Source organism: Pyxicephalus adspersus, chromosome 5, assembly GCF_032062135.1.
Source record: "Pyxicephalus adspersus chromosome 5, UCB_Pads_2.0, whole genome shotgun sequence".
NCBI classification, from domain to species: Eukaryota; Metazoa; Chordata; class Amphibia; order Anura; family Pyxicephalidae; genus Pyxicephalus; species Pyxicephalus adspersus.
The window spans coordinates 1,510,137-1,522,540 of record NC_092862.1 but is presented as its reverse complement, the minus strand read 5'-3'; the positions used below and the strand labels follow the sequence as shown (position 1 = coordinate 1,522,540).

The following is a 12,404-nucleotide window of genomic DNA, read 5'->3' as shown; positions in this document are numbered from 1 at the left end:
GCATGATGCATGTTTGGTTGTATAATGTGAAAACATTTTAATAAAGGTTTTTAACCCAATGCAACAACTGGCTTGAGAGATTGGCATGGAATATGACTTTCCTGTTTTCCCTAACTATCAAGAAGGTATTAAGGCAGGGTGCTGAACCCCAAAAGAAAATATTTGTGCCCCTCCCCCCCCCATTCAAAAGTTAAATTAAGGCTAAGCTGCAAGGGAGCCAGGTAAAAACGGAGGGTCAGGCTTTACCTGCACTGGACGGGCTCCCTAGCTGGTTAAACGGGCCCTCCAATTACACCTGGATCTCTTCGGGCTGGGTGCAAGTGAAGGGGTGAGCTGCTGAACTAAGGAAGTCTGGTGCAGGTGGAGTGGTTAGCCTTACCTGCTCTACTCTCCTTCAAAACCCTTCTCTGTGGGTTTTCTAATTATTATATATCCATTGTTCTTGTGCTTTTACCCATTTCTACACCCGTGGTGCACTCAATTTCATTTTCTTGTACGCTCTTTGTGATATTGGGGATAGTGGTTATGTGGGAACTCTGCTTAAATGTTAAGTAGTTGGGGCTAGAGCATCTCTTTAGGGTCTTTGTTTGAAAGTATAACAGACCAGGGTCATAAATCTCCCCTTATCAAATATGTCTTGATCCGACAACCAGCATCCTTCCTGATCCTCTAAATTACAGCAACTCAGATAATGCTAGTAGAGTGACCTCTGCCTAAACTCTGACGTATTCTGAAACCTATTTATTAATAATTTTTGTATTTCCAATCTACCATTCTGTATAAAGTAGTAGTTGATTTGTAGTTGGATCATTATGGGGAGCATTATGAGACCAAGAACTATTCTCCTAGGCCTCAGGAAAGCCTGGAAACCATAGTTGGCATGTCCTGGTGCAGAATTAATCAAGAGATACTTGGTGGAGACCTGGAAATGAATAGATTCTTTGACAGACTTATGTGCTAACCCTAAATATTACAAAACAAATCAGTAAAAGAGAAGAGAGCAGGGGGTTTTGCACAAAAAGAGGAAACTTGTATTGAGTGTTTCAATTGATTGTACGTCAGTTCACAGATTTCAAAGACAAATTACATTCCATTTGTCATACAAATCTGATTGATCATACATAAGTATACATTAAGTACAGAGAGAGATTTGCAGTGTCCAGGTATATCGCTATATCCTTAACTCGTTTGATATTGGACCATCAAGTCTTTTATGAGGGTCCTCAAACTCTTAAATTAACATATTCCAACTCAGCACAACACATATACAATATTGATGCCATATGTTGAAAATGCTTTGATCATGTTGGTAATTGCACCCGATGCGTTTCGCCTAGTTAGGCTTCCTCAGGGGTAGTAGCTTTGTGTTTTGGCATTTGTAGTGTTAACATCTAGGTCAATAAAGATAAGTGTTAGTTACATTGCAGGTGTGTAATCAAATGTTTATTGTGGTATATGGTATGTATAATACAGTACACCCCATATATGGAATATACTATACCATACAAACCATATATATTAACCCCCTTAGCGGTAATCCTGAGTGTGACTCCGGGTGGATTTTACTTGCAAAAAGCGGTAATCCCAAGTCCACACTCGGGGTAACTTTAAAAAGCCCCCTTACCTTTGCCCCATGCTCCAGCGGCGATCTGATGGTCCTGGTGTGATGCCCAGGTGCCAGTCCGTCGGGGGGCGTGGCCGGGCGGGAAATTTTAAAGCAGATTACTGAGTAATCTGCTTTTGAATACCACCCGGGTCCCGGCCATGCTGCTGCCCGCATATCCAGAGGGATGCAAAGCACAATGTAGGACTTCAGCATTGTGCTTCACATCTCACTGCAGATGCCAGCAGCAATAGCAAATTCCGGGGGTGGTCACCAGAAGTCCTGCGTTGTGCTTTGCATCTCTCTGGAGATGCAGAGCAGCTCTAGCGTCTATGTGAGCAGGGCAGGGAAATCCCCACTTACATCACTCGGGAGGAGGAGTCATCTTCCAGTGATGTGATTGGTGATGTATGGGGGTGTGTCTGAGAGGGAAATTTAAAAGCAGATTACAATGTAATTTGCTTTTAAATGGTTTTTACAGTACAAAAACACCACACAACATGAAATAAAAATAAAAGTACATTTTTAATTTTTATATTTTATTTTTAGATTACATTGTTGTCTATTATTTCATATACCGTAATAACCGTGCATCACCAATTTGTAAGCATCCATGTTAGTATACAATGGATTCAAAGAGATAACTTCTATCCATCAATATTAGCTTACATACATTTATTTAGTAAATTACAGAAATGGTTTGAAACTAAAAGTGTCATTGAGTCCGGGGTGATAGTCCGTTTTGTCTCTGAAAAGTTTCTTGTCAGTCGCCTCCCCGGGATTGGATTGTATCTGCTCTAATGCAGCGAATTGATGTACTGTACCCACATGGTAACTAACAGGGGTGCTGATTTTGCCATTTTTAATCAAACATACATGTTCGTAAATACGTTTATGAAATGGTCTTTTCGGTTTGCCTACCAAAAACCCCCTGCATGAGCAAGTAACTAAATAATCCCAGGTGATTGACAGGTCACATGAGAGTGAATTTTGTGTATATCACCATTGGGTAGTTCCAAAGCCTGTCCTGGTGAACCATAAGTCCCAGACATGCCAAGTCTGGTCTCTGTGAACTCCTTAGTTTGTGGTGATTATTAGTCTGGGGGTTGGCAGTTCATAAAACCTGTACTTATGGAATTATTAATAATGAATAGAACAAGGGCCTTTAGGGAGCGTCTACAAGCATCATACTCCATGCGGACACAGCCCCTCAGACAGCCCCCACCCTGCTATCATTGGATGGTCCTATTAGTCCCACCTCTGTGGTTGGCATAAGAAACAGCCATGTAAGCCCAGCAGAGGGAGCTCTCACTGATTCCATCTTGTTGCTAAGGACAACAGCACCGACACATGGAGCACTGCAGGGAGCCCAGTGACTGATAACTTGGACTTTACACAGCAACCTGGACCAGGAAAACCAACCAATGTTGTTATAGCTCTGCTATTGTTCTTAGATTAGTCTTTATTTTTCTGTATGTGTTTTTGTATGTTTTTACTTAATAAACACTCTAAACAGTGTAAGCTGAATCTCTGAATGCTCTAAGTAGAATTAGTGTAACTTACTAACCCAGAACACTACTATAACATTGTGATTGCTGAGACATCCCTGTCTGGGGTGACACTAAAGAAGCAGAAACATAACTGCGGTTGTCAAGGGTAACGGTCCATGCTTCCATCTAAGCACATGGTGGCAGTCTACCTGTGATAGTGTGTGGCAAGGGGTAACAGAGGGGTAACCTTGCCCCGTGACGGCACCTCTTTAGCCTGCTGGTGCCTGGACTGTGCTGGAAAGTTCATGCGCAGGGTGCGGGCTGGGACTGCTTTCATCACAGGTAGCAGGGGTCGGTAAATCTCACAATAAAATGCCCCTTGTACCTGGAAATTCAGGCTCCACTTGCACCGAGTTCCTTACTAGCTCAGACCCTTCACTTCCACCCTGCTAGGTGAAAGGAGATCCAGGTGTAACTGGAGGGTCCGGTGAACCAGCAAGAAGCAGGTGAAGGTAAAGCCTGACCCTACATTTGTACCTGGCTCCCTTGCCAGTTGGCACAGATTTAACTATGGCAATGCCAAAATGGGCACAGGAAGTTCACCTACAAGATTCCTGATGGTCCCACATTGAGTCCCGGAAATTCTTCATAGAATTTGGCTTTGCACTACAGAACACTCTAAAGCCAAGCTGCAGGTATTCTCTCGGGTCCAGCCCTCGGTCCTGACAATACTTCCTGGAAAATGGGAACATTCTATCCCATCGCAATCTCACAGGCCCGTTGTCACATTTGTGAAATGACGGGAAAAGAATAGATTGCTGGTAGAGGTGGAGATTCAGCATTGACAGTTATACCGAAAATCCCTTCCAAAAAAGACGAGCCCACTATTGGGTAAAAACCTTTATTTGTTAAAAAAAAAAAGTCTTCACATTATAAAACCAAACATGCATTATGTGGACTGTATCAGGAGGGCCCCTAGGAAGCCGAGGGCCACAACAAGAATGGTGTACGTGGCTTGTGTGCCGGAAGCACCGCTGTCGTTGCAGAGATCAGTGGTACAGCAGAAGGTTCCTCCTGAGAAGGGGCCACTTTTACACTCAGATGCACAGCCCTTCGTGATATAAGAAACGTTGCCTGCAAAAATAGAAAAACCTTCAATAAAAAACTGGTCCTGCAGCCCTCCCAGTACAAAATATCTAAGGAACAAGCCTGCAGACAGAGAAGTCTAATCCTCAGCCAATGCTTGGGTCAGGTCCATGGCTCAGTGGGTAAAGAAAACAGATGTACAACAAATCTACACACAGATCAGTGACTGGTTTCATTTCGGTCCCTATGGGTTCATGCAATGCCGCCATTATCTTCCTCTTACCGAATTCTATCAGCACAAAAATGCAGAAGGTCTGGTTGGCAGAGCAGGTAGCGGGTGTCTTGCAGTTGTCCTCACTTGTTTCTGTATCACAGGTGTAGCATTTCAGTGAATAAACTGGAAGAGAAGAGAAGTTACATTGTTCAGAGAAGACAGTGGAGACAGCATCAGAAACCCCACAGAGGCTTTAACCCCTCCACCCCACACATAGGTCACAGAGTGGATTTTTTGCATGACAACAACAAATGTTAAACTAAATTGGAACAAAACAGTGAGTGGCACAGCTAGCATGCAGAATGGCACTATCATGTTCCATAGCACTGTACAAAATACAATAGCAGTCTGCCAATCAAACAAATGCCCACGGAGGAACCATTCAGCTCTGCTTGGAATTGGCCATGACTCTCATTGGATTAAACATTTAATAAAAGCCCAAACCCTTATAGTGCATCCTACAGAACAACAATGGACTACAGAGCAACCACCATAATACAGAACACATGGACTGGACATACCTGATGCCAGCGCACCTGTCACTGATAACATATAAATGGAAGGAAGAGGTTGGGGAGGTTCTTTCCCTATCACAATGGCAGCTTACACAAGTGTGCTTGTCCTCCTTGCTCTCTGCATGGCTTCAGGTATGTCCAGTCCATGTGTTCTGTATTATGGTGGTTGCTCTGTAGTCTATTATTGCCCTATAGGATGAACTATTAGGGTTTGGGCATTTTTTTAACTCCAGTGAGAGTCATGGCCAATTCCAGGTGGTTCTTCCATCTCATAGTGATTTCAGTTCCTAACTCTGCACCTCCATATTCCAGAGTTGGTGCTCTTCTCCATATCCTTGCAGTCCATACATGGGGTGGGGGGGCTTCAATTTGTTAGACGTTTGTTACAGATCTCTTTTTGGCTCTATGGGGGAGGGGGAATTGTCTTAATTCCACTAAATTAGAATAAATTACTAGATGTAAGAACTGGTCTAGATTGGTCTAAACTTGTAATGGTGTTTTCATGTTCCATGTTCACTCCATGCTCCAATAATTTGTTTGCTAACATGCTATTGTACTCTGCTATGGAATATGATGGTGCTATAACAACACTGCATGCTATCTGTGGAATTGTTTTGCACCTGAGAGCCGATCACTCTGCATGCTGTTATGAGAATTGTTCCGGCTATCTTTTTGTACTTCAGGACACCTGTCCAATCTTCAATGGATGATAGAGAGAGGTGTTCTGTAGTCCTGTACTAAAAAAGGTAATGTGGCTCCTCCAATACAGTATGGAATGCCGTTATCCTGGGATAGTAAGAATTTAACTGGCAGGATTTTCAATAAGGAAGGGGGCTGAAGGAAGCAGCCAGTACATCTAAATATGTTGTTGGGTTTTAGAACTTATCCAATACTTTGTGACCGGTGGTGGGGGAAGGGGTTACAGTCTCTGTGGGGTTTCTGATGCTATATCCATTGGGAAACCTTCAAACCAGTAATGGCATGTCTCTGCCCTGAGCAGTGTCTGTGTTCACTAACGTTTCCTGTCTTTCAGCTTATTCACTGAAATGTTACTCGTGTAACGCTATACCAAGCGAAGACAACTGCATGACGACTGCTATCTGCCCGAACAACCAGACCTTCTGCAGGGTCGTGGTGATAGAAGTCCGTAAGTAGCCGGTCATGGCTGCATTGTGTGCAACCGCCATTCCTGATTGTGTAGGTTGTAATAGTCTGTGGGTGGTCTGACCACTGAGCCCCTGACCTGGAACAAGCATTAGTTAAGGGGTAGACTTCCCTGACTTCAGGCTTGTTCCTAATATTTTATACTGGGGGGGAGGGGTGAAGGGTTTCTGAGAATTTTTTTTTAATGAAGTTTTTTTTACTTTTCCAGATGGATTTTCTTACGTTACGAAGGATTGTGTGTACACGTGTAATAACAATGTCTACAATAATGACGAAGTCTCAGGAGTAGCCTATTGCTGCCACACTGATCTCTGCAACATCGGTGGGGCCTCCGGTGGCATCGGTGGCCTACAAGCCACATACACCATCCTTACAGTGGCCCTTTGCTTCCTAGGGGCCCTCTTGAAATAATTCCTGTTTGGTTGTGTTTTTACCCAATAAATGTTTTTATCCCTAAAGTGGGGTTGTGTATTTTTGGAAAGGATTTTCCGTATAGTTGGCAAAGCAGAATCTCCACCTAACACTACTCTACACCTCCACCAGCAGTCTAATATTGCCAAATGTTGTGACAACTGGCTTGAGAGATTGACAATCAAAAACCTTTTCCATTTTCCTATCCAGAATTGTCAAGGTAGCGGGCCGGGCCCCAGGAAATATTTTTCCAAACATTCCAGGAAATCTTAGCCAACCGTCATGTGAGCCGGGCTCTGTGGGGAATCTACTCGGATCTCTTCCGGCCATGTGCAAGTACTACTACTCTCATCCTGAGGGGTTTTGTTTTATTATAACTGCTCTTGCACTGTCTCCTCTCCTCCATTTCTACCCCTGTGGTGCTTTAAATTTGTTTTCCTGTATTCTCTTCCTTCTATGTTACATTCTGAATGTGTGGGGTTTTGGTCTATTAACCCTTATTCTTCATGGATGTGTCTCCCTCCCATCACTCCTTCCACCATGTCTTGTTGGCCTCAGGGAAAACTGGAAAGTTGCCATCTTTGATTGTGTTTTTTAATTTAGTAGATTCAGAAGTGCTTTAGGCACGTTAGGTGGGGCAGTTTTTGTAAAGCCGTGCAATCCCTAACCCTGCCCCAGAGAAGAGTGCTAAGGCCCCCTAATATTGAAACCAGACCAGTCAATAGGCTTGCAGCCTTCCTTCTATGAAATGGGACAGTGAACATGTATACCTCTTCCTTCTATTCGTGAAAGGTCCTCCTATACCTGGCTGCCAGGGAAGGAAACCATGTCTCCCCATACCTTTCCTCTCATCCTGGAGAATGTGTAAGCATGGAGTGCTGCACGTGTATGGTTTCCAGTAGCGGCCCTCCCCGGTCAAAAGCCCTTTGGATTAGGGGCCGGATGCTTCAGTAGCATTTGTTCCCCCTGACTATTCTTAGTTCTATAGCATTCTAGTAGTCCAACAAATATTTATCATGGTTTACAGATGCAGTGAATAGAGAAAAGCAACCAGTGAGCCCCCACAAATGTAATGTAATAGGTTTGTTCATTGAACCAGTGTGATCCATTAAACCTTCCTAAAAAATAGCAAATGTACCTGCAATAGTGCAGAATAAATCTGTTCTAATATATAAATATATATGATAGTGGCCACTTTGCTGACAATATTCATGGGAATGCAGAATTGCCTTTTCTGTTGCTCCAATAGTCTTCTCCGTTCTTGTGACCAGTACCGGTACTTTGCTGCCGGTTCTATGTGCGGAGGTAATGGGCACTGACCTAATCCCTGCAATGTATGACCTACAGCCCCATATTAGTGAGGATGCAGCCACCGTCTGGAGGGATGATGGGTTGTTTTATGTCCAGGGCACTCCACTAAACAATGTATATTTTATTAGCAAATCAGGTTATTACACAGTATATAGCGCCAACATATTATGCAGTGCTTTACATAGTCCATAGCCCTGTCACTAGCTGCCCATCAAAGGAGCTCACAATCTAATGTCCCTACAATAGTCATATTACAGCCAAGGGTAATTTAAGTGGAAGCCAATTAACCTAACCGCATGTATTTAGAATGTTGGAGGAAACCGGAATCCCCGGTGAAAACCTACACAAACACAGGGAGAACCTGCAAACTCCATGCAGATGGTGCTTTGGCTGATATTGGAATTTGGGACCCAGGGTTGCAAAGCCCGGAGTGCTAACCACCGAGCCACCCTGCTGCCCTATTGGTAATGTTGATAAGGTTATTTAGCAAATGCCCAGTAAATGGAGGAATAAAAGAAACTAAAATACATCATTTGTTGGTGCTTCTACCTCACAAACAGTAGCAAAATGCAGAGAGGAGATCTTTGCTGGCTTGAAGGTGAGGAGGGGCCGTATGCTATATTATCATAGGAGAGAAAACCAGGGGTGTTTCATCCAGTGGGGGGTGGTCCCCAATACTATTGTTGAATATTTTAGTAGATCTCCCACAAACTGGAGCGTCGGAAGGAAGAGGAGCGCCCTAGACATATAAAAGACTGTCAATTCTAATATCAGTCAGGTTGATAAGTGAATAAAAAAGTTGTATATTAGATTGTGAGCCCCTTTGGGGGACAGCTAGTGACATGACTATGGACTTTGTACAGCGCTACGTAATATGATGGCGCTATATAAATACTGTGTAATAATAATGATCTCACTGGTGGAGGAAACAAAACTGCAGTCTGTGCTGATGCCACCTGGCTTATGGTACGGCTGGAATTGAGGATGACATAAGCCCCAAAAACATCACGTATCTTTGAGCCGGAGAAAATTTTTGCTAACGGGGTATTGAAGGTTCTTGGGAAAGGTGTTGGAGGATTGTGAAGTGAAGGTATAGCTGGGAGCTACCAGCACATGAGATATGCATTCTTCAAATTGATTGAAATCGGCCATTCTGTGGGATGCAAAACCAAACAGACGGTCCGAAGCGACTCCATATGGAAGGACTTGACCTGGACTATCCAATTCAAATCCTTCAGGTCTAGAACTAGACAGATTGCCCTGGAAGCCTTCTGTACCGGAAATAGCCTGGAATAAAAGCCTTTTCCTTGTCCCCAAAAGAGAACGGGCTTTATTGTGTGCACCTTATTATTGAATATAGGAAAACTATTTATTTTTTGGACTTTTCTGGGGGCACCATGGTTTGAAGAAAACGGGACCTTGAGGACATGAGGAAAATTCTATCTGGTGTTCTGAAAAGCAGCCTAGGCAACTATACCGTTGTCTTACTAAATTTTGGAAGAACTCAAAAGTCTGCCCCTACTTCTAGAGCCTGTGAATCACCTTTACAAGGACTTGTCAGATGGAAAGCCCTTATTTGTGGAAAATCTTGCCATGGAGGACTGCAAATTACGCCAATGGGATCTAAAGGACTCACGAGACCTGGGCCCTCTGGGATTCCAAAAAGGATCACAGAAAACTTGACCTGATCTGGACACCTGTTACACCTCTAAGGAATCAGGCCTGATTTACCTCTGGTCACTAGCTGTATACCTTCTTTCAAAGGTCTACTGGACAGAAGTTTCCCTTTGTATGGAAGCAAACACAGAGTCTGTTTTGAAACTAAATCCATGACCCTATGAAGCCCTCCTGGAAATGGAAAAAATGTTTTTGCCAAAAGTTTCTTTAATTTAATGGAAGTTTCAGCCAAAAAACTGACAACCATTTCATGTTTTGCAAAGGCTGACCCCCAAGGACATCAGAGCAAGGTTCAGACACTTTACTGCATCAACCCAGGCAAAGCCCTAAACACTGACAGCAACCGAACCATGACTTAACAAGACCCGCTGCAGCGTAGATCCTCTTAAGATCCCCATCTAAGCAACAAGTCCATCGTTTTCTTTACCATGACCGACTTTTTCATGGGCAGAGCAACATCCCAAGCCAATTGTTGCAACTGACGAAGGCAGATCCCAAATTTCTGTATCCCCTGGATTCAGGGGGCAAAGTTTAGCAAGTTTAAGCCATGAGGCGGATCAAAGCTGATCCACTTCGTGGCCTCAAAAAGATCTTCTCCAATCAATAGGGACTGGTGGAAAGCCGCTTCCTGATTGGTTGATGATAAATGCATGGATCTTCTGGTATGCTTCCTTTCAGGGCTTTTTATCCTGCAATAAAAAGTAAAACATTAGCATTCTTTTGCGCAAAATGGCGGCAATACTTACCTAAAAACAAACACCTCAGGTTTCCCGCAAAGACTGTGACTGACACATCGGCGTAGGTAAGCTGTGAGCTGAAGGAAAAAGTAAAAACCCAGGTGAGGCATGGATTCAGAAAAAGTATATGTGTATACATATTTATATTTATTTTTGCACAACAAAAACAGGAAACAATTGAACAGAATAATAATGAAGAGGCAAGAAGCAGCAGAACCATACATGACATCTTGTATTTTAAAAATGGCGCCACACAAAGCCCCACGCTGCCAGGTAACTAGCAACCACATAAATACTGTCCGTCCGCCAGAAATGGTCAAACCAAACCTAGTACCGGCAAAGGGTGGATATAGAAACAGAGCCGCTGCACATGCACCCTGATGAACCAGGAACGTGGCGGAAGCTAGGAAAAGATAAGCCAGCTCATCTCACCAACCAAGTGACACCCAGGCATTTTATACCCCACCACCACCATGGACACCTCCACAGCTTATGGGGTTTACTACGGGTTCCCTAAACCAGGGAAGGAAGGGTAGGGGTACAATTCCTGGAGCGAGGACCAAGGAAGAACAGGGGAGGAATGGGGAAGGAGCCTTGGTTGGGTTATTAGGGGCCGGGAAAAATCCTTTCTATGGATAGAAATCTTTATTTGGCATACAAAGCTTTCTACAAAGCATTACAAGAATTAATAGAGCCAATGTGAAATTATGCTGCATTCAGGAAAATAAATGTTTAGTTAAATGTAAATAATATGCAGTCATATGTTTCTAAAATCTGAGAGTTATTTTGGGGGAGGCATTGAGAAGCTGTGGACAAGAAAACAAAAAAGAGGAAGCCGTAAGAAAAGTTTTGAAGTGAAAATGCCAGTGAATGAATGTGTAGAAACCAATTTTTCATACTGTTTTATTCTATTTTTACATTTTTACTGATTTATGATTTTTTAGTTCTTACCAGTGATGAGAATATTTCTTTTCTAGATGTTTTCCATGTTTTTTGTTAGAAAACTTTACTATTTATGGAAGGAAAAATGGAAATATAATTCAGTGCCCCAGAAAGCATAAGGAACAGTTGAAATATTGATGAGAATTTTCAAGTCATTGAATTTTGAAGGCCTGTGTTACTTTGTTATGTGATGAGAATCTTTCAGCATCCTGATCCCCAATGACAATGTCCAGCTCCCCATATTGATATTTGTTCTCCATGACATTTCACACCTTCCCATACCGCATTGGTAATGATCTCCCATGGCACAGCTCAGCTCCCCATGTTGCCTTGGTATTAATTCTCCATGGCAGTGCCCGGCTCCCCATAATGTATTCATATTTGTTTCTTGTGACATTGGCCATGTTTCTATGCTGCATTGGTATTTGTTACCCATGACATTGCCTGGCTCCCTATGCTGCATTGGTACATGTCCTCCATGGTGGTGCCCCGCTACCCTTGCTACATTGGTATTTTTCTATTGGTGTTTGGCTTTTTTGTAAGAATGGAAATCCAATATTACACAGCAGTAACAACTGAAAAATAAAGATTTATCTCACATAACCCCAATACTCTAAAATGTGTGAATTATCCTTATTATGTGTGTATTGTGCAGCTCACACCATTAATAGAAATCTCAATAGTGTGAATGAGCTATTAATAATTCCCAATGTCTATACACAATCATATAATACCTAAATCAACACTACATGTGACTCTGTAGAACCCAATACAGAATATAACACAACACCCAATCACATCTACATGCAACTTTCATCATGTGTGGGTGCATTGATGGAACATTTATTTTAAAATATTGCCTTAACATAGCATGCAATAATACACCACAAACTGTTAACCCCCAATCATCACTAGCAATGTTTTAGTGTAATTGAGCTGCTTTATCTCCCCTGTCCCATAAAATGCCCATAAAATGCCCACCAAACAAACCCAGCTCCATCCAACCCAATTCAGAAAATAACACTACACCAAGGATCTGAAAAAATGTTTTACAATTGTCAATCCAAACAAAACAGAGATTTCAATGCTACATAAAAAGTGAGAGGGGGAGGGGCACAGATATTGTGGGGCCCAGAATATGCCCCGCCAGGCCCATACACCTCTTTGGTTCCATATAACAGCCTGTACAGCTAT

At 42.8% G+C, this 12,404-nt stretch overlaps 2 protein-coding genes across 2 annotated transcripts in view; one reads left to right on the top strand and one right to left on the bottom strand.

Annotated features, from left to right (window-relative positions):
- The window catches only part of LOC140331927 (ly6/PLAUR domain-containing protein 2-like), a 32,358-nt gene that overhangs the window by 4,486 nt on the left and 15,468 nt on the right, over positions 1 to 12,404 (bottom strand). The window lies entirely within an intron of this gene.
- LOC140331926 (ly6/PLAUR domain-containing protein 2-like) lies at positions 5,062 to 6,590 on the top strand. The gene is made up of 3 exons (XM_072413256.1): positions 5,062 to 5,100; positions 6,002 to 6,115; positions 6,341 to 6,590. The coding sequence occupies exons 1-3, from the start codon at positions 5,091 to 5,093 to the stop codon at positions 6,541 to 6,543; spliced, it is 327 nt and encodes a 108-aa protein (XP_072269357.1). The 5' UTR covers positions 5,062 to 5,090; the 3' UTR covers positions 6,544 to 6,590.

Bases quoted from the DNA above. Each gene is read 5' to 3' on its own strand.
- LOC140331926 (XM_072413256.1), top strand. The intron at 6,116-6,340 runs GTAAGTAGCCGG...TTACTTTTCCAG, and splicing joins GGTCGTGGTGATAGAAGTCC to ATGGATTTTCTTACGTTACG.